Source organism: Erpetoichthys calabaricus, chromosome 11 (assembly GCF_900747795.2).
Source record: "Erpetoichthys calabaricus chromosome 11, fErpCal1.3, whole genome shotgun sequence".
NCBI lineage: Eukaryota > Metazoa > Chordata > Cladistia > Polypteriformes > Polypteridae > Erpetoichthys > Erpetoichthys calabaricus.
Genome location: NC_041404.2, coordinates 140,495,822 through 140,518,624, shown reverse-complemented (window position 1 = coordinate 140,518,624; position 22,803 = coordinate 140,495,822). Strand labels below are relative to the sequence as shown.

Here is a 22,803-nt window from a genome sequence, read left to right as displayed (position 1 = left end):
GCCGGGCATTTTCAGCCCTGTAGTTCCACAGTCATGTCCTGTCACGACCATTTGCACCCCTTCTTTCTCGACGGGTCCTGTCAGATTGGTGAAAGCAGCTGCGTGTATTCGGCATTTTGCGCGTCGCCTTCCAATTCAGATTGTCGCCGTGTCCTGTGCGTTTACGTTCACATCCCAAAATAGCGACATGGCACCGCTTTCTTCTGTTTTAGTCTCCCGGCCTATACGATCTCTTGTCTTTCCAATGACCGGGGTTCTCGTATCTCGTAGTCGCATGCTCGCCTTGAGGTGACGCGCACCCCTCAGATCGGATTTTATTGCATTTATTTATTTTTTTGTTTTTTGTTTGTATCTGTGACAGCCCTTTCTGCTCACCTCTTCGCTGTCACCTCGGACTCGGCGACAGATGCCAGGAGCCCCTTCCTGTCCTGCGTGGGTGAGCGGTAGTGGCGGGGTGGGCGTGACGTGTAGAAATCCCGTTTCACGCGGTGCGTCATAGACGGGCGATCAGCTGCAGTGTGTGGTGGTCGGAGACCGGCGGACCAGCAAAGCTGGACACGGGAGTCTCAGCTCGGAGCGGAGGAAGGCGCATTGGAGTCGATCGGACCGGACTTTGTCAGCAGAACTGTCAGGTGAACTACATCGGGGGACAAACGGGTGACTGCACGGCGGTGGCGATAGTAATAGTGATAGAGACAGAGGAGAGGAGAGGGCTGGCTGTAGAAACGCAGAAACGAACATTTACACCAAAAAGTATCATTAAGAAGTGGGAAGGTGACGGGGATGGGATTTGAGGGGTAAGTATAGGCGGTCATTGGGCAGGAGTCAGCCTGCTAAGAAAATAAACACGGACGCATACGGGCCGTTGTCCTTTGGAGCCGCTGGTGTAGAAAGAGAAACCGAGCAGCTGGAGTTGGCGGGTTTCACACGCAAAGAAATTCTGATAAACAATGACGGAATCAAATAAAAAACGAAACAGTATATATATAGAGAGAAAGAGAAATAAAGAAAGGTCTAGCTTTATTATTACGGTACCGCTGTTTATTGTTTGACGCTTAGCTCACTGGGGGTTGTAGTTGTTTTGCAGTTCCGAGTCATCTCTTGTTCAACGCAAATCTGTCGCCTGGACTTCATTTCCCATAAATGACTGCGCGCCGTCTTGCGCATGCGAAAATACACGGCGTTGGGACTGAGGCTGAGTGCTTGCAATTTGCTGTCGTGCGCGGATATGTCGCTCGATTGGGCACAGCGAGCTTTTAAGGAGCTGCTGCTGCGTACTTTACCCGTGTTTATGTTTACAGTCACGGAAATGTGCTTCATTGTGCCCGTGTGATGGAAGGTTCGAGCAACGTGGCATCTGTGTGAGTGTGCGAGTGACGTGTGCGTCATGTTAATTGACGACTGTTGACTGAAAGGTGTCAGTTACTGTCATGAGAGGTGAGCTGATCAGGACAGAAGGAGAAGGGGAGGCGCGGATTGACAACTGCATAGTAGGAGAAGGACATCAATCAGAGTGTGTAGTGTGGGAAACAGACAGTCAGACAGACAGAAACAGGTCCTCAGTTGGCTGCTTCCTTAAATACACACCAAAAGCCAGTGTCGCCTACAACAGAGAAATGATGAGTCCGGGATGCTGGCCTCAGAGGAAAAGTTTCAAAGAAAAAAAAAATCCAAAAACTGGCAAATAAAAAAGGAAAAGGTTAGGAGTGGACCAAAGAAAACAGACATTAGGCAGAAGATGACTGGAAAGGCTTGTTATGAATTTAAGTCCAAACGGAATTTGAACATTTACTAGTGAAGACCTGAGCAAAATGACACCTTTTATTGGCTAACTAAACGGTACAACACCCTAGTACTAGTACTACTAGAGAAGACCTCTAACTGCTTTATTCGCTGCTTGTGTTTAACTGGAATTTGAAAAGGTGGACATGTTAGCCCCATTCTGGGGTCCCTGCAGAGTCCCGCTGCTGCTGCTGCTGAAAATCCCAGCATTGCCAGAAAGAATGGCACTCTGTTGGACCCCTTTAACCATCACAAAGAGGTGAACCTGCGCTCGGAGCCCAGGCTTCTCTCTCCGTCTCTGCAGGGTCAGTCGGGGTGTGCGATAATGACGCAAGTCTCATGCAGGAATTTGTATATGACAAAAAATGTCAATTATTATACTTAATGACCATTAGTTATGTCGGCAGGTCACGAGCAGCTGGAGCATACATGTGCCAGTATGAGATGCCCCCCTGTGTCTAGCCACGCATTCTTGTAGTTATTCGTCAGGATTTTTCCAGAAGATCTGAGTTAATGAGAGTATAGAAATAGCAGGATGGAGCACCCAGATATGAGAAGGAGTGTTTACTGTAAATTAAAATGAAGTTCTGAATTTGAATATGCTAATATGTGAATTAGTATGGAGCTGCAGAGAGTTACTGTGCTCTATATCTATCATATAGCGCCTTTCACTTTTTTAAGTCCAACGTCTTAACCTCTATCTATAGGGTGGTCCAGATCCAATTATGCAATTTTCATTACGTTATAACTTAAGTGTATTACAGTACATAGAGAACTCGCAGCACCTGTCCTGCACATAGAGATTTCACTTAAAATTCTTTTTGTTGCCGATAGATGGCAGCACCTGCCATGCATTCCAAAATGGCGGGGAGACGGTTGTCAGTCGAACAGTTGCATAATTAGATCTGGACCACCCTGTATCTATTATATAGCGCCTTTCATATCTATCTATCTATCTAGACAGCTGATAGAGAAGCATCAAGAACAACAGACAGACAGATAGATAGATAGATACTTTATTAATCCCAATGCGAAATTCACATTTCAGGTTTGCATATGGTCACTGATTTGGAGGAGGCTTATGATAGAGTGCCATGTCAGGAGGTCTGCTGTGGATTTTAAAACGTATTTATTGTGACCTTTAACCTCCATTCCATGTTGCTTTTATTATTTGAATAATTGATTGATTGATTTATTTTAAGATGCTGCTGTTTTGTTTTCTGTATGGAATTTGACGGTCCAAGTCGGCTCCACGCTCCTTGGTTGCTTTTGGGAGCCTCTTGAACCCGAACCGTTGCTAGCCCTAGACAGAGATGAGCCGGCCAAATGAGGAGGGGTAGGTGACAAAAGTGACAAGGGCTTTTATTAAACTAGGGGGCTCTGATCCCTGCTGGCTTCACTCGCCAACCCCCGGGCTCTCCTCCCAGCTGCCCACCTCTTCTCTTGCCCATCCTGCCTCATTTATTCTCCGTCTTTTCCTGTTTCTTTCCTCCTTCCTTCCCGTCTGTCGTGCAGGCGCCTCGTTATCTTGTGTCACCTAATGGGGCCGCAGGTGTGACACGCCACTTTAGAGTGAGGCATCTGAGTGACTCTCTCTTTGAATCACCCCATACTCCTGGCACTCCTGTGCCCCGATGGGAAACTGCGTTTCGTGGGTCGCGATTATCGAAAATTTTTTCTATGCCACGGTATGTCCTTCCACTGTCAGTGCTTCCCGGTTCAAGAGAGTACATGAGCAGCAGCCAACCCAGACATCACCATTGTGCCAACCTGATGCCAACTGTGCACAAAGCGTTCGAACAGGTCAGAGGCGCGTAACTCAAATTGTGTTGTCTTTGTAGCTGAACGTGCTGTTTGAGGATGTCGAGCGACCCACCTCCTCCATATCCTGGTGGTCCCAGCGCTCCTTTGATTGAAGAGAAGAATGGCCAGCCTCCCATTTTAGGTGAGCTTTTTCGGGGCTGGTGGTGCTTCTCATTTCATGTGACTTTTTTGGGTGGGGGGCTTTTCTTCCTTTTGACACCTTCTATTGATATCTCATCGGGTTCGGTGGTCTTCATGTCTTCCCCAGTTTGCTCTTTGCAATGCCATCTCAGCCTCCCCTCAACACTTTACCACTGTTTCCCTTCTGTTTCCAGGCTCTGCACCACCAATGGTAACCCAGCCACATGGGCACCCCATCCCGCCAGAGTACGGCCCTCCACCCTATGAGCCGCCCATGCAGCCGGGATTCATACCGCCACACGTCCCAGGAGAAGGAGGAATGGGGTACCCGCCAAACAGTAAGTCCTGTCTCACTCACCCACATTAAGGTGACCACGAAGTGGCAATCATTGTCAGATGTGGAAAGTACCCGCGAGTCGGTGGTGTAGTTTTACAAGTGGCACCTGTCAAAATATCCATCCATCCATCCATCCAAACCCACTTAATCCCGAGCCGGGGAAGCTGAAGCCCATCACAGCAAGCATCGGGGCACAGATCAGGAACGACACGTGCAAATGGTGCCAATCTGCATCAAGGACAATACGACTGAAGTGGCATCTTGCCCTCTCCAGGGTGGCTTCCTGCCTTGTGTCTGATGCTGCTGGGGTAGGCCCTGGCGCTGCGGCCCTGAACTGGATTAAGCAGGTTTGATAATTGAACACGTCAGAGGTGGCTTGTGCAGGATGGCGGGTGGTGGCCATGCAGAAGCCATTGACTTACTGGGCGTCTCCATGACACGGGCAGCAGTGGGTGACGGTGCAAGGAACTCATCACAACTGGCTGACGCCAAGAGTGGTGCCCAGCTGGGGCTGCTGCTATTGTTCGTAAATATAAATACAGTAATCTGAATAGGAATGTAAATAACGAGCTGCTTACGTTTGCAGAGGATACCAAGCTGGGTGGACTGGCAGAGAAGTGAGAATCCGTCGAATTGTTAAACGGGTCTTGGATGGCACACAGTCTTGGGCAGATGAAACTGAATGTCAGTAAATGTAAAGATTTACACGTAGGAAATACAAATGTTAAGCTCACAGCTTTTTACTTCCAGCGAGCAGGTAGAGAGGCATTCTGGAGGGTGTGCCCTGCTGTCTGTCACGTGATTGGCTGATTGCGGGGGTAAGCAGGTGTGCAGGTGGTCCTAAGAACTGGATCAGTGAGTGTTTATGTACAGTATACGTTGTAACCACAAGGGGGTGCCAGAGATCACCAAACCACATACCCAGCAATGCACCAAACATTAACAGAATAAAATGAGGGAGGTTTATTCCACAAAGCCCCTTTACAGACCTCCTTCCAGCAATGTGCCACTTTATACCACTTCTCTCCTCCAGTTGAGTGTTGCCCGTTGCCTCCCAACTCTTGACTTGGGCTTCTTTTTATGCCAGACCCAGGAATGCTTCCAGTGCCACATCGTGTCTTCTGGGGCCATAAGGAATGTAGTAGGGAGGTCCTCCCCTGACCGAGCCTCCTCTCGATCCCCAGGGACCCCAACAGGGCAGCACTTCAGGACTCCCAAGCACCTCTGCTGCTGTCCCGACTGGGTTCCCATAGGAGGACCACCCCCACCTGGCGTATGGGGAATGGAACCACTCGCGAGTTATTTATTTATAGTCCGTGTCGTCGTGCTGGCCTCCCGTCCGAGTAGCGGCTTCTTCACCGTCTCATCCGGGACGCCTGCGCTAATCCTGCAAAGTGCTCGCCTCTTGGACGTTTTCAGATTTGATTTTTTATACAACAATGAATTACATGGGATTTATTTTGGCATTTTTTTATAACTGGTCAGCAAATAAAGACCCTTTAATGAAAAGTGAGAAGATCCTGGTTGGGGGGGTTTAGAATACTTTTTATGGAAATTGTTTGAGTTTGCAGGCACTTTATACATAAAATTTATTATTATTATTATTATACAGCAGGCACTATAGAACTGAAATTATTATAATTATTATACTGCAGGCACTATACACATAAAATGTATTATTATTATTATTATTATTGCAAGCACTATAGAAATTAAAATGATTATTATACTGCAAGCAATGTAGAAATAAAATTATTATTATACTTCAGGCACTATATAAATAAATATTATTATTATTACTATACTTCAGGCACTATATAAATAAATATTATTATTATACTGCAGGCACTATATAAATAAATATTATTATTATTACTATACTTCAGGCACTATATAAATAAATATTATTATTATACTGCAGGCACTATATACATAAAATGTATTATTATTATTATATGGCAGGCACTATAGAACTGAAATTATTATAATTATTATACTGCAGGCACTATACACATAAAATGTATTATTATTATTGCAAGCACTATAGAAATTAAAATGATTATTATACTGCAAGCAATATAGAAATAAAATTATTATTATACTTCAGGCACTATATAAATAAATATTATTATTATACTGCAGGCACTATATACATAAAATTTATTATTAGTATTATTATTATTATTATACGGCAGGCACTATAGAACTGAAATTATTATTATTATACTACAGGCACTATACACATAAAATGTATTATTATTATATTGCAAGCACTATAGAAATTAAAATTATTATTATACTTCAGGCACTATATAAATAAATATTATTATTATTACTATACTTCAGGCACTATATAAATAAATATTATTATTATACTGCAGGCACTATATACATAAAATGTATTATTATTATTATTATTATTATATGGCAGGCACTATAGAATTGAAATTATTATAATTATTATACTGCAGGCACTATACACATAAAATGTATTATTATTATTGCAAGCACTATAGAAATTAAAATGATTATTATACTGCAAGCAATATAGAAATAAAATTATTATTATACTTCAGGCACTATATAAATAAATATTATTATACTGCAGGCACTATATACATAAAATTTATTATTATTATTATTATTATTATTATACGGCAGGCACTATAGAACTGAAATTATTATTATTATACTACAGGCACTATACACAAAATGTATTATTATTATATTGCAAGCACTATAGAAATTAAAATTATTATTATACTTCAGGCACTATATAAATAAAATTATTATTAATATACTGCAGGCACTATATACATAACATTTATTATTATTATTATTTATTATACTGCAAGCACTATAGAAATAAAAATTATTATAATTATACTGCAAGCATTAAATAAATATTATTATATTGCAGGTACTGTTTACATAAAATGTATTTGTATTATTTTGATTACATTGCAAGCACTAGAGAAATAAAAATTATACTGCAGGCACTATATACATAATTTTTTTTTTATTATTATTATACTGCAAGCATTATATAAATATTATTATTATTATTGCAGGTACTGTTTACATAAAATGTATTATATTGGAAGCACTAGAGAAATAAAAATTATTATACTGCAGGCTATATATATATATATATAAAATGCATTATTATTATTATACTGCAAGCACTATATAAATACAATTATTATTATTTTTATTATTTATTCTAAACATATATATTTAGATATAGAAGTGCCAGGTCAGATGGCTGCTCATTTGGTGAAGTACCAGGCGTGGCTCAGTGGGTGCAGACCCTGGGCACACTGGAGCTGGAGACTGGTGCGGGGTACGAGGAGGTTGGCCTACTGCCACCGTGATTGCCACCGTTTCCAAAATGAGTGACAAGTTCATGCCGTCCCTCTGTGATTATCTGCCGACGCCGGGTGATTGTGTGTGTTTTTGTTCTTGTTCAGGAGCCCCCCTGAGGGTTGTAGCCCACTCCACTTCACTGACCCGAGGTGATTTTCTTTTTTCCTTTTCTCGTTCTTCTTCTCCATAGCGGGTTACTATGCTCCACCGGGTCATTTTCCACAGCCTATTCCAGGCCAGTATGCTCCAGGCCCTGGCCCCTACCCATCTCCTAGCACCCATGCCACGACAGTGTTTGTGCCCCACGGGGCCGCCACCACAGTTACAGTCCTACAAGGGGAGATGTTCCAGGCGTCGCCAGTCCAGACGGTGTGCCCCCACTGCCAGCAGGCCATCACCACCAAGATCTCCTATGACTTAGGCCTCATGAACACGCTCTTCTGTCTCTTCTGCTGCTTTGTCGGGTAGGTGTCCTTCACTGATGTCCCATTTCAGGGTGGGAGCTGCAGGAAATGAAGCACAGTCAGGTTTTTAAATCGGGGGGTCACCCAGCCTGGGGATATGCTTGGCAGGTCCTGCTGCAGAAGCAGAAATGGAGCCATCGGTCAATAAAGAGAAAGTGCAGGAACTGCGGGCGTCAGATGAGCACAGTGGGTCGTGAAATGTCATTGGCAGAATGCCAGTCCTGTCCGTAGCCCATGAAGCGGGCACATCTGAGCGCGGCCCCTGCGCTTTGCCTTAATTCTCCTGTTAATTGCATCTCCGTGTTTAATGTGGTGCCCGTCTGCTCTTTTGGTGGTCCACTAGAAAGTCTACTTCTTTATGTTCTCTGGCCATTCATATTGAAGCCCCCCCTCTTAAACTTGTGTGATTTACGGAGACCAGAAGTGAATTCCAGCCTGCCAGTCTGAGCCTGTGGTCCCACTTCTGCCCTCTCTAGTTATCTTTAAGAGAAGCAAGCCAGTGGGCACTGCCTTCTGAGGGGGTCACTTGGGGATACACAAGTGATTGCAGTTGTGTGTCTCCTCCTGACACCCGAGATTGTTTGAACATCCTGATCAGAGTTTTTCTTTAAAAGCTTCTTCTCAAATTGTCCTTTGTGAGCCAAAAACTTTGAAAAATGAAGATAAGTTTGTTAATCGTAAACCACATTCAACACCCAAAAGAGAGAATTGTCCAGTCAAGTCAGTGGCTTTACTGCCATATCATCCATACACTGTATCGCAGCATACAGTGGAACAAAATCATGTTTCTCAGGACCACAGTGCACCAAACACAAGACAAGTAGAGAAGTACACTACACTATACTATAATTCACCTTAAAAAAAAAAAAAAAAGATACGTGTCTGTCTGGTTGTTATTTCTCTGTCATTCCAACATATGGCACATCACAATCATTTTCAGTAATAAAATTCATTGCATTTGTCATTCCAACAGATGCCGCATCACAGACATTAACACTATCAAGTGGCATATAGGAAAGACATATGCATTGCATTTATCATTCCAACAGAAGGTGCATCATAAACATTTGCAGTACGAAAATGCACTGCATTTCTCATTTCAACAGATGGTGCATCACAGACATTTGTAGTAATAGATAGATAGATAGATAGATAGATACATCTATCTATCTATTACTACAAATGTCTGTGATGCACCATCTGTTGAAATGAGAAATGCAGTGCATTTTCGTACTGCAAATGTTTATGATGCACCTTCTGTTGGAATGATAAATGCAATGCATATGTCTTTCCTATATGCCACTTGATAGTGTTAATGTCTGTGATGCGGCATCTAAAATGCATTGCATTTGCCATTCCTGCAGATCACATCACAAACATACTTTTATGAATCCCATATCAAGTGCCATATAACAGAGACATATGCATTGCATTTGCCATTCCAACAGACGGCACATCACATTCTTTTATAATACTAAAATGCACTGCATTTCTCATTTCAACAGATGGTGCATCACAGACATTTGTAGTAATAAAATGCATTGCATTTGCCATTCCTGCAGATCACATCACAAACATACTTTTATGAATCCCATATCAAGTGCCATATAACAGAGACATATGCATTGCATTTGCCATTCCAACAGACGGCACATCACATTCTTTTATAATACTAAAATGCACTGCATTTCTCATTTCAACAGATGGTGCATCACAGACATTTGTAGTAATAAAATGCATTGCATTTGCCATTCCTGCAGATCACATCACAAACATACTTTTATGAATCCCATATCAAGTGCCATATAACAGAGACATATGCATTGCATTTGCCATTCCAACAGACGGCACATCACATTCTTTTATAATACTAAAATGCACTGCATTTCTCATTTCAACAGATGGTGCATCACAGACATTTGTAGTAATAAAATGCATTGCATTTGCCATTCCTGCAGATCACATCACAAACATACTTTTATGAATCCCATATCAAGTGCCATATAACAGAGACATATGCATTGCATTTGCCATTCCAACAGATGGCACATCACATTCTTTTATAATACTAAAATGCACTGCATTTCTCATTTCAACAGGTGGTGCATCACTGACATTTGTAGTAATAAAATGCATTGCATTTGCCATTCCTGCAGATCACATCACAAACATACTTTTATGAATCCCATATCAAGTGCCATATAACAGAGACATATGCATTGCATTTGCCATTCCAACAGATGGCACATCACATTCTTTTATAATACTAAAATGCACTGCATTCTCATTCCAACAGATGGTGTATCACAAACATTTGTAGTAATGTATTGAATTTCTCATTCTAACAGATGACACATCACAAACATTTGTAGTCATAAAATGTATTTGTCATTCCAACAGATGGCATATCACAAACAATTCTAGTAATGCATTTTAGAACTACAGATGCTGAGGCTTCATATGATAGGATTGGATGAAGTTGGTCTCGTGGACAGCTGAGCCCACGCCTTCATTCCATCATCTCAGGGAGCTGCATGGTGACTCGGTCAGGTGGTGGTGGCAGCACAGATCGCCACCACAGAAGAACCAGAAAAGGCAGGAGATGAATAGTGGAGATTAGTTTAGATTGCGGATCCCTGAAGAATATGACCATTCTATGCCCATATAGTCTATCAGGAAGTACAACTGAAATGTAGCTTTGATAAAGTCAAATAAAAATTGTCGGTTTTTAGCAGTTTTTTATTTTAAATGTTCCACAGTGTTTAGCCTGGCAAATTTCTGTCGGTAAAGTTTTGCAGATTTTAGGTGCATAAGAGCTAAAATGCCACCTCAGCACTTCTTTTAAGCTTGGCTCTTGGAATTATAGATAGACCACCATTTGAAGATCTGAGGTTTATGACTTAGAGGGGGGTGGGGGGGGTTGGAGACATTCCAAACTACAGGACAGGGTGAGATTATTTAAGGCTGTTATACACCATTAGTGGTATTTTACAGTCAATTCTAAATGACACCGGTAACCAGTGTAACGACGCTAAGGCTGGGGTGATGTGCTCGGATTTTCTTTTTCTAGTTTAGATTGTGGCTGCTGTGTTCTGCACTAACTGCCATCTTTCTTAGGTGGTCCTGTAAGGAGTGCCTTACAGTAATCTAGTCGACTAAAATCAAAAGCGTGAACTCGTGTTTTTTATCGCAATCAAAGCGGAGCCACTGTACAGTCGCGGCCAAAAGTTCTGAGAAGGACCCAAGTGTTGGTTTTCACAAAGTTTGCTGCTTCAGTGTTTTTAGATCTTTGTGTCAGATGTTTCTATGGGACACAGAAGTAGAAGTTCAAGCAGTTCAGAAGTTTCAAAGGCTTTGATTGACAGTGACATGAAGTTTATGCACTGAGTCCATATTTGCAGTGTTGGCCCTTCTTTCTTTTTTCAAGACCTCTGCAATTCACCCTGGCATGCTGTCTGTCCATCAACTTGTGGGCCAAATCCTGACTGATGGCAGCCCATTCTCATATAATCAGAATTGGTGGGTTTTTGTTTGCCCACCCAACTCTTGAGGATTGACCACAAGTTCTCAATGGGGAGTTTCCTGGCCATGGACTCCAAATGTCGATGTTTTGTTTGCCGAGCCACTTAGTTCTCACTTTGCCCTTATGGCCCGGTGCTCCATCATGCTGGTCACCAAACTGTTCTTAGATGGTTGGCAGAAGTTGCTCTCACAGGATGTTTTGGACCCATTCTTTATTCCTGGCTTGGCTGACATGAATGGTCTCAGGATGTTTTACTGTTGGCGTGACACAGGACTGATGGTAGCACCGCTCACCTTCTCTTTTTTCCACATGCCCCAAACAATCAGAAAAGGGGGTTCATCAGAGAAGATGACTTGACCCCAGCAGTCCAATCCCAGAATATCAGTCTGTCCCTGATGGCTTCTTTGCGGTCCTTCTTGACACCCACCAGGCCATCCTCCAAAAGTCTTCACCTCACTCCCACCCGCCTGCTGCCATTCCTGAGTTTGCTCTGCCCTGGCGGTGCCCGCTGCCGAATCAACTTTAGGAGACACTCCTGGTGCTTGCTGAAGCTTTCTTCACCTCTCTGTTTGAACTCAGTCAGCATGACAGAGTGACCTCCAGCCTCGTCCTCGTCTCACCCGAGTTAACGAGAGGACCACTGAAGTGACGCCAGCAGGTCCTTTGGTGGCAGGGCTGACTTGAAGTGGTTTTCTGGGATGAAGTTCATTTTCATGGCAAAGAGGGAGTTTATAATTAATTACAGTTCATCTGATCACTCGTCGGAACATTCTGGAGTCGATGCAAATTGCCGTCATAAAAACCGAGGCAGCAAAACTTTGTGGCAATTTGTATTTGTGTCATTCTCAAAACTTTGGGCCACAACTGTAGACTGTTCATCCAAACAGGGAGAATGACATTGCCTGAAGTGTTACGTTGCAGTCTGTATGCATCGCTAATTTCCTCCCCTTGCTGACGTGTAGCCCCTCCACCTCGCTGGACTCCCGTGTCTCTCTCTTTCTCTTTTCAGGTGTGACCTGGGCTGCTGCCTCATCCCCTTCGTGATGGACGACCTCAAAGATGTGACGCACACCTGCCCCAACTGCAAAGGCTACATCTACACGTACAAGCGCATGTGCTAACAGTGGCGCCCTCTAGTGGAATGTCTTGTCCGAGTAGCCCCTGGGGTAGTCGCGACCTCCGGTTGTCTCTCTCTCCGTGTTTAATTGTAGCCCCTCTCTGACAATATAGTTGCGCTTTTCTCTAGCTGTCCTGTACTAGTCACGTCAAGTCGCTGTGAACGTCTCCCTGGGAACTCCGTTGGTGGTGAAGTGAAGAGGAATGACAAAAAGGGCTTCAAGTGTTCGGACAGAGTTTTACCGGGACGTTTTACTAGCGGGCAAGTCTCTCTCTCTCTGTTTGTTTTGGTTGTTTTCTTTAAACCCCTCCAAGCGTGTGTCGCAGTCTCTTTGTAGCAGACGGGTCTTGTTTTCCCAGTCATGATTTTCACATTGGTGTCCCTGAATGGCTGCAGAGTCTCTGGGTGGAATGAGAGAGGCGTTCTGGGATTTGCTTTTCTTTATGCGGAATGACCTGGAACAGAATTGATTTAAAAAAAAAAAAACGACGGGGTGTGCGTAGCTGACCTTACGTTTCTTCCCCTCTTGTCATATGAAAGGTACCCCCCCCCCCCCGCGAACGAGATTCAGTTTGATTCTCCAAATCCCCATATAGGCTTCATTTGCAGTAAATCGACAATTCTTCTGAGTACCCTTCAGACATGATGGGGTTCATCTTGAATGTAGTACCCCCTTTCTAATTTGTTCATGCCAGTGATTGTTTAAGGTGAATTCCCTGAGATTTTATTAGAGGTATAGATCACCCAAATGGGTTCACTCATCCTTCTTCTCCCGACATTTTTGTTCATAGATCGCAGGAGGATACCGGTTTGGGATTTTATTAGAGATACAGATCACCCAAATGAGTTCACTCGTCCTTCTTCTCCAGACATTTTCGTTCATAGATCGCAGTAGGATACCAGTTTGCTCACCGGTTTGGGATTTTATTACAGATACAGATCACCCAAATGGGTTCACTCGTCCTTCTTCTCCCGACATTTTCGTTCATAGATCGCAGTAGGATACCAGTTTGCTCACCGGTTTGGGATTTTATTACAGATACAGATCACCCAAATGGGTTCACTCGTCCTTCTTCTCCAGACATTTTCGTTCATAGATCGCAGTAGGATACCAGTTTGCTCACCGGTTTGGGATTTTATTAGAGATACAGATCACCCAAATGGGTTCACTCGTCCTTCTTCTCCCGACATTTTCGTTCATAGATCGCAGTAGGATACCAGTTTGCTCACCGGTTTGGGATTTTATTAGAGATACAGATCACCCAAATGGGTTCACTTGTCCTTCTTCTCCAGCCACTTTCGTTCATAGATCGCAGGAGGATACCGGTTTGCTCACCGATTTGGGATTTGTTCATTCTCACTGACGGGGCACTGGGTACAAAACCAGTCACACATGATGGGCCATATAACAAGAGGAAATCCAGTGTCCATAGATGATTCAAATTGTCCACAACTAGAGTCCTCTTGTCTCCTAATTCCACATGTACCGCAGAAGGGATAGGAATGAGTCCGCTACCAATAAGGGGCACCCTTCCGTACAGGGCCCTTATCCACACTTTCCTATTTGTTTTCTGTTCAGAAGGTGTAGTGAACTGATAACGTCTCTTCTCATTATCCGAAACAATGGTAGACAAGTGAAACGAGAGCTTCTGTGGTGTCCCTACATGTTCACATCCCTACCTTTTGAAGACAATTGGTGGAAAAAAAATGACTTGTGTCCTGCACAAACCTTAACCGATGTCTGAACCGATCTGCCAAATTGATAGTTTGTTAGGATCAAATCTGCGGAGGGCCTAGAAAGGGAGTTTGAAAGAACGGGGATGGAAACATGTGATGCCACCTGTGGCTGGCACCTCAGATCTCACGAGTACATCGGATGTGTTTATAGTTGGTGTCGTCACGAGTCCTTTTAGCTTTGCTGTCCTTCTGACAAATGGCTTTTGAAAGGACAGATGGTCATCTGGGAGTCACAGTCCTCTTTTTCTACCCCTTAGCAGCCTAATGTTCTCCTTTTGCAGCGTGAAATAGAGCAGCCGTGTTCATATAAATTGCCAAAGAACAGCGGACCGGTAGGTGTCACTGGTCTGGTATCGAACTTGTGGAAGAATTCCAAATAAATCTGAAACTGTCCTGACAGGTAAATTTTGGAGGAGAACTGTGAGAGGTTCATAGCCATAGAATCGGAAATAGTAACCCAAAGCGGGAGACCAAATTCCTGGTCAAAAACATACAAGAATAAACAAAACTCGCGAGAAGGTTAAGGTTTTTGAAAGTGTTTTGGTATCCAAAGATCGGATAAGGGAGAGAGAACCCCCCCCCCCCCCCCCCCGACTTTTTATCCTGTCATGCCGATTACGAACAGGTCATGACCTCAAAGGCCACGCCCCTAGAAACAGGGGGGGAGGATGCTGCCTTAGCGATGGGTTCTCAAAATGGCGGTGAACTGGGACCTAAAATAAAGTCCAGGAGGTTACGTAAAACAAACACGCAGGGCACCTCGTAAACCATTAGGGGATTCGAAATAATGATAGGAGCGGAATGCTCGACCTTGAAAACCCCCAATTGAAGTACGAGACGGGACGCTAAACGGCAAAACTGGATCAAGACAGAAACTCTTAAGTGCGAAATCAAGACAACAAAAACTAACCAGAAATCCAAAACCACTTTTAAAAAATGAACACGCCAATGACGTGGACGGGCCATTCACAATATGGCACCTCTGATCAGTGGTGGTGGGAGGGGGGGGGTCCAGAGGCTTAAGCCCCTGATATTTTTTTCTCAGTCATATACAGTACTGGTCGAAGCCCATAAGGAACCCTGGGGGGGGGGGGTGGGAGGTATACACACCCCCTGAGTTACCAAAATGGCGCCCCTCTGTGATATTCCATAGCATTGATGGAGATGGGAGAAGTGGAAGGGTCCGGAGCACAAGCTGCTCGAGTTTTATAAATGGAGCCCCTCTGTGTTCATAGTGTGCTTTCAGTATTATTAGACTTTGAAGTCCAGGGGGTGGGGTGGAGTTTTTTTTGGGGGGGGGGTCTCCCCCAGTAACTGTAACTTGTGCCCCTCATTGTCAATAGCATGGATGTAATGGAAAGGTGTGGAGGTCAAGTTACATAAACAGCGCCCCTCGGAGGACCCCATGTGACTACAAAGTACACCCATTGAATTACCAGAAATGGCCCCCCTCTGTGCTCATAGTACACTTTCAGTATTACTAGACTTAGAAGTTGGGTTGGGTGGGTTAGCAGTTTTGTGGGGGGGGTCGCCCTCAGTGTCCCCTCATTGTCAATAGCATGGAAAGGTATGTGTTTTCGTTGGGGTGGTGGTATTATTAGACTTGGAGGACTGGGGAAGGGAACACCCCTACCCCCCCCCACCGTGACTACAAAGTACACCCCTTGAATTACCAGAAATGGTGCCCCTCGTTGTCCATCGTGTGGATGTAATGGAGAAGTAGAGCACTCGGGCTACTTGACTTACATAAATGGCGCCCCCTAACTGTCTGGGGCAGGTGCCCCTCAGCTTTTGTAAATGATGCCCTAGGTGGGCACCTGTGTCACCGAGTGGATTGACCGGCACTGATCATATACCTAGTCAATAGCAGTGAGCCCCCAATTTATTTCCCCATCATTATATATGGTGAGCCCCTGAGCCGAGTTACACCATCATGTGAATGTTCACTAAACATCAAGGGGGACCACCCCTCACTCTTCGTGAAAAACCAACTTTTCCCAGCTTCTCAATTTTACATGCATGTAAGACAGCACTACCATCACACCGGGGGGGGGGGTATTAAGACCCCCATACCTGCAGATCCTATGAACGCCCCTCCTCTGACTTCTTACGTAGTGTGATGCAAAACGAGCCACTGGAAGACCTGCTTGTCTTTTTCTAAAGTAAGATTGGCATAAAATGTGCCCCCCCTTGTATCTTCAGAGAACCCTCACTTTGTATTGCCACTGTTGCATGTTCTGCCCACCGTGGGGGGTTTTACTGCTCAACTGTCTTAAGTGGGGGGGGGAACTGACAGCCCACCCACCATTAAAAGATGGTGCGAGAAGAACAGAAATGGCATGGACTTGGTGTGTGGATGAAAGGCGGTGGGCTATTCTCCTCCTCGGAACAGTTCCACACGTGTTGGACCCCCGGCAAGGCGCTAGATAACTGTAATCATGGAAAACGTGGGTGAGGTGCCAAGTGGGTACACGTTTCCCGCTTTTGTATCTCTTGACTTTTGAGGTGAGTGAGGGTCCGCCTGTGGTGGGCTGGCACCCTGCCCAGGGTTTGTTTCCTGTGTTGTGCCCTGTGTTGGCTGGGATTGGCTCCAGCAGACCCCCGTGACCCTGTACTTAGGGTATATCGGGTTGGATAATGGATGGGTGAGGGTCCGCTTGTTTTTATTCCTTTTCCAGTTTTTTGCGTGGAAGCCATTGTCGTGTCCAGGGGTGTAACGAGGAATTAATTATAAGGCGTTGAGAAAGCACAGGAATCACAACTCGGTGTGTGATCAAGCAGCTGGCACTGTCGTCAAATATTATTTTGATGGGGGGGGGGCCTGAAATCCCCCTCCCCCCCCATTCTGTAGCTATGCAGGTGTTGTGGATACTTGAAGCTGAAATGGGCTGCCCAGGGGGGTGAGAGTGGCAGTCATCCTCTCCTGGACCCCTACATTCATATTTGGTGTCCTCTGGTCCCCTCCTCCGTTAATTGGACGTTTATCGACCTCGCCGATGAGTCTAAACCATGGGTGGGCAATGTCGGTCTTGGAGGGCTGCAGGTTTTTGTTTCTTAACGAGAAGTCAATAATTGCTCAAGTGACATTTTGATGCTTCATTGTAGTGGTCTCGCTTGTTAAGGTTCCCCACCCTCGATTTTCTTATTTCAATCTTAAAAGAGCTGCATTCCCAGTTTTAATGGCTCCTTATTAACAATAAGATGGACAGTTAGGTCCATAAATATTTGGACAGAGACAACTTGTTTCTAATTTTGGTTCTGTACGTTACCACAATGAATTTTAAATGAAACAACTCCGATGCAGTTGAAGTGCAGACTTTCAGCTTTAATTCAGTGGGGTGAACAAAACGATTACATAAAAATGTGAGGCAACTAAAGCATTTTGTGAACACAATCCCTTCATTTCAGGGGCTCAAAAGTAATCGGACAGATGAAATAACTGGAAATCAAATGTTCATTTCTAATACTTGGTTGAAAACCCTTTGCTGGCAATGACAGCCTGAAGTCTTGAACTCCTGGACGTCACCAGATGTTGGGTTTCCTCCTTTTTAATGCTCTGCCAGGCCTTTACTGCAGCGGCTTTCAGTTGCTGTTTGTTTGTGGGCCTTTCTGTCTGAAGTTTAGTCTTCAACAAGTGAAATGCCTGCTCAGTTGGGTTAAGATCAGGTGACTGACTTGGCCATTCAAGAATTGTCCACTTCTTTGCTTTAATAAACTCCTGAGTTGCTTTGGCTGTATGTTTTGGGTCATTGTCCATCTGTATCATGAATCAATGTGACTGCTGTATTTAGCTGGATTTGAGCAGACAGTATGTCTCTGAACACCTCAGAATTCATTCGGCTGCTTCTGTCCTGTGTCACATCATCAATAAACACGAGTAGATGATGTGCTATGCTTTGGATAATGAGCTGTTCCACGCCTTCTCCATACTTTTTTCTTGCCATCATTCTGGTAGAGGTTGATCGTGGTTTCATCTGTCCAAAGAATGTTTCTCCAGAACTGTGCTGGCTCTTTTAGATGTTCTTTAGCAAAGTCCAATCTAGTCTTTCTATTCTTGAGGCTTATGAGTGGCTTGTACCTTGCAGTGCACCCTCTGTATTTACTTTCATGCAGTCTTCTCTTTATGGTAGACTTGGATATCGATACGCCCGCCTACCCCCTGGAGAGTGTTGTTCACTTGGCTGGCTGTTGTGAAGGGGTTTCTCTTCACCATGGAAATGATTCTGCGATCATCCACCACTGTTGTCTTCCGTGGACGTCCAGGTCTTTTTGCGTTGCTGAGTTCACCAGCGCTTGCTTTCTTTCTCAGGATGGACCAAACTGTAGATTTTGCCACTCGTAATATTGTAGTAATTTCTCAGATGGGTTTTTTCTGTTTTCGCAGTTTAAGGATGGCTTCTTTCACCTGCATGGAGAGCTCCTTTGACCGCATGTTGTCTGTTCACAGCAAAATCTTCCGCATGCAAGCACCACACCTCAAATCAACTCCAGGCCTTTTATCTGCTTAATTGGACATAACAACGGACTTGACCACACCTGCCCATGAAATAGCCTTTGAGTCAATTGTCCAATTACTTTTGAGCCCCTGGAATGAAGGGATTGTGTTCATAAAGTGCTTTAGTTGCCTCACATTTTTATGCAATCGTTTTGTTCACCCCACTGAATTAAAGCTGAAAGTCTGCACTTCAACTGCATCGGAGTTGTTTCATTTCAAATTCATTGTGGTGATGTACAGAACCAAAATTAGACAAAAGTTGTCTCTGTCCAAATATTTATGGACCTAACTGTAAATGACAAAGTAGCCAGCTTGTTTCCATTTACATCTCTGTGTGTTCATCATGCACTGTTTGATTTAATAAAACAATTAATAGAAAACAGGATGGCACGGTGGCGCAGTGGGTAGCGCTGCTGCCTTGCAGTAAGGAGACCCGAGTTTTCATGTTCTCCCCGTGTCTGCGTGGGTTTCCTCCCACAGTCCAAAGACGTGCAGGTTAGATGCATTGGCCATCCTAAATTGTCCCTAGTGTGTGCTTGGTGTGTGTGTGTGTGTGTGTGTGCCCTGCCCGGGGTTTGTTTCCTGCCTTGTGCCCTGTGTTGGCTGGGTTTGGCTCCAGCAGACCCCCCGTGACCCTGTAGTTAGGATATAGCGGGTTGGATGATGGATGGATTAATAGAAAATGTGACAGACTGAAAATGATCTTTTTTTAGGCTTCAATTCATTTGTTGGATGTCCTCCACTGTAAGAGCCTCACATTGCAGAGCAACAAGCCATGAAGTTAAATAAGGTCTGCGATTGGCGAGCACTGGTGTCTAATGAAGCAATGAAAACCTGCAGCCACTGCGGCCCTCCAGGACCCCTGCTCTAGACGGACGTCCCCAGTCCAACCTGCCACCCTCAGCTCTCCTCCCAGTACAAGTAACTGTTTCCGCCGTCGGGCTGGTAGGACACGATTATGCAAGCCGTCCCGAAGACCCCCCCCCCCAGGGCCACAACACTCAGAATGTCACCTGCCCAGGCCCGCTGTGTCGTTTTCAGATGTCTGTTTATTTTGCACGACCGGGGTTTACTGGTAACTTTTCTAACTACTTAACTTTATCCTGCACTTTGAGCCACGAGCATCCGAGATGCTTTTGCTGGCCCCCCGTCCGTCACGAGGGGCAGTGGGTTTTTATTTTTCCTTCCTTTGGAAATAGAAATTTATTTTACAGCTTGCATGGAAATTGTTAGCGTCTGCTGTGCTCAGATATTCTGTATGAAGTGCTAGTCGTATGTGAATGTGAGGGCCGCAGCAGCATGGCTTGAGAACCTGGTGGGAAGTGGGGTGGGTCGGGGTGTTGGGGGGGGGGGGGTGGTTGGGGGTCTCGCTTCCATTTCCTCGGAGTTCTCGGCTGCCAGTATGCAAAGTTCAGTGGCTTGCGAGGGACACCGAGACAGAAATGACTTGTTAAAATCGCAGTCCTGGCCCTTCGTGTAACTGTATGTCTTAGTGTTGCTAGGTGAACTACAGTTGGACCACTAACTATTGCATACAATAATAAACAAATTATTCTTTTAACAATACAAGTGCCTGCTTTCTTCCAACGGGTATCCCCTTCATGCCCCACATGAAAAAGAGGAAAGCGGACAGACCTGCAGAAAAGGAGGTGCGGTGGATTGACAAAGTCTCACCTTTGATTGGATGGGAAGTGCCATCGATCTTCAGGTCTGGGCCACTCGGGGACACTTGAGAGACTCGTCCTCAGGCCACTCCAGCGTGGTCTTGGCTGTGTGTCATTGAACAGTCGCCCCACTCGGAGGTGGTCTGCACTCTGGAGCAGGTTTTCTTCAAAGTCCCCTCTCTGTTTTTGGTTGCGTTCCTCTTTCCCTCAGTCCTGCCCAGTCTCCCTGTCCCCATAGCATGATGCCACCACCTGCCACCCTGCTTCAGTGTAGAGATGGTATTAGGGAAAGCGATGACGGGTACCTGCTCTTCATTGGACCGCTCCATTTATGTGTGCCGTGAGTCCCTTAAATGCATTCTACTCAGTCGGCCATTTTGTGTGGTGTGGAAGCAGGCTGGCGCGGGCACTCGGGAGTCTCGGGACAGGCAGCAGAATCGGGCTTCATTGTTCAGGTGCATCTCAATAAATGAGATTATCCTTGAAAAGTTCATTTATTTTCAGTAATTCAATTCAAAAAGTGAAACTCGTTACCGAATATGTGTGCAGTGGAGGTTCAGCCCTTTAACACACACAGACAGACAGACCACAGCAGTCCAAAAACACACACGTTACAGCACCACACAATGCCACCAAATCAGCTCACGGTCCCTTCTTTCTTCTCCTTTTCTTAATTCTTCTGCCGCCCCGACTCCCCTAATAGAGTGAGGCGGCCCCTTTTATAATGCCCCCCATGTGCTCCATGATGATCTACCTGATGTGGTGGAACTGCTGCAGTCCAAGGCTCTGTAATCATCGGGGCGCCCCCAGACCCAAAACAGGGTTGAGCTTCTTAGCTCCGATTCTGTGGCCTCAATGCAGACCAGGACGGCTGCCCTCTCGTTGTCCTGGGATGAGGTATTGTCCCTCACCCGGTCCTTCCACCTTCTGGGAGTCTCGGCTGGGGTCCACCACATGACGTATAAGGGCTCGTTTCTACTTCAAGCTCAGAACGTGTACGCGTACGCATCGTTCATTACAGTGCATCCGGAAAGTATTCCCAGCGCATCACTTTTTCCACATTTTGTTATGTTACAGCCTTATTCCAAAATGGATTAAATTCATTTTTTTTCCCTCAGAATTCTACACACAACACCCCATAATGACAACATGAAAAAAGTTTACTTGAGATTTTTACAAATTTAGTAGAAATAAAAAAACTGAGAAATCCCATGTCCATAAGTATTCACAGCCTTTGCTCAATACTTTGTCGATGCACCTTTGGCAGCAATTCCAGCCTCAAGTCTTGTTGAATATGATGCCACAAGCTTGGCACACCTATCCTTGGCCAGTTTGGCCCATTCCTCTTTGCAGCACCTCTCAAGCTCCATCAGGTTGGATGGGAAGCGTCGGTGCACAGCCATTTTAAGATCTCTCCAGAGATGTTCAATCGGATTCAAGTCTGGGCTCTGGCTGGGCCACTCAAGGACATTCACAGAGTTGTCCTGAAGCCACTCCTTTGATATCTTGGCTGTGTGCTTAGGGTCGTTGTTCTGCTGAAATATGAACCGTCGCCCCAGTCTGAGGTCAAGAGTGATCTGGAGCAGGTTTTCACCCAGGATGTCTCTGTACATTGCTGCAGTCATCTTTCCCTTTATCCTGACTAGTCTCCCAGTCCCCACAGCATGATGCTGCCACCACCATGCTTCATTGTAGGGATGGTATTGGCCTGGTGATGAGTGGTACCTGGTTTCCTCCAAACGTGACGCCTGGCATTCACACCAAAGAGTTCAATCTTTGTCTCATCAGACCAGAGAATTTTCTTTCTCATGGTCTGAGAGTCCTTCAGGTGCCTTTTAGCAAACTCCAGGCGGGCTGCCATGTGCCTTTTACTAAGGAGTGGCTTCCGTCTGGCCACTCTACCATACTGGCCTGATTGGTGGATTGCTGCACAGATGGTTGTCCTTCTGGAAGGTTCTCCTCTCTCCACAGAGGACCTCTGGAGCTCTGACAGAGTGACCATCGGGTTCTTGGTCACCTCCCTGACTAAGGCCCTTCTCCCCCGATTGCTCAATTTAGATGGCCAGTCAGCTCTAGGAAGAGTCCTGGTGGTTTCGAACTTCTTCCACTTACGGATGATGGAGGCCACTGTGCTCATTGGGACCTTCAAAGCAGCAGAAATTTTTCTGTCACCTTCCCCAGATTTGTGCCTCGAGACAATCCTGTCTCGGAGGTCTACAGACAATTCCTTTGACTTCATGCTTGGTTTGTGCTCTGACATGAACTGTCAACTGTGGGACCTTATATAGACAGGTGTGTGCCTTTCCAAATCATGTCCAGTCAACTGAATTTGCCACAGGTGGACTCCAATGAAGCTGAAGAAACATCTCAAGGA

General features: G+C 45.0%; 1 protein-coding gene across 2 annotated transcripts; it reads left to right on the top strand.

Moving 5' to 3' along the window:
* Window positions 1-462: 462 nt before the first annotated feature.
* cdip1 (cell death-inducing p53 target 1) lies at window positions 463-12,952 on the top strand. 2 transcript variants are annotated; one of them, XM_028814117.2, is made up of 5 exons: window positions 463-632; window positions 3,624-3,727; window positions 3,921-4,064; window positions 7,620-7,893; window positions 12,426-12,952. In XM_028814117.2, exons 2-5 carry the CDS (start codon window positions 3,643-3,645, stop codon window positions 12,535-12,537), a joined length of 615 nt encoding a protein of 204 aa, XP_028669950.1. In that variant the 5' UTR covers window positions 463-632; window positions 3,624-3,642; the 3' UTR covers window positions 12,538-12,952. The 2 variants fall into 2 exon arrangements, with proteins under 2 accessions (XP_028669950.1, XP_028669951.1); XM_028814118.2 differs by lacking the exon at window positions 463-632 and adding an exon at window positions 641-797.
* The last annotated feature ends 9,851 nt before the right edge of the window (window positions 12,953-22,803 follow it).

Bases quoted from the DNA above. Each gene is read 5' to 3' on its own strand.
- cdip1 (XM_028814117.2), top strand. From the start codon at position 3,643: ATGTCGAGCGACCCACCTCCTCCATATCCTGGTGGTCCCAGCGCTCCT. The intron at 3,728-3,920 runs GTGAGCTTTTTC...TTCTGTTTCCAG, and splicing joins TGGCCAGCCTCCCATTTTAG to GCTCTGCACCACCAATGGTA. The intron at 4,065-7,619 runs GTAAGTCCTGTC...TCTTCTCCATAG, and splicing joins AATGGGGTACCCGCCAAACA to CGGGTTACTATGCTCCACCG.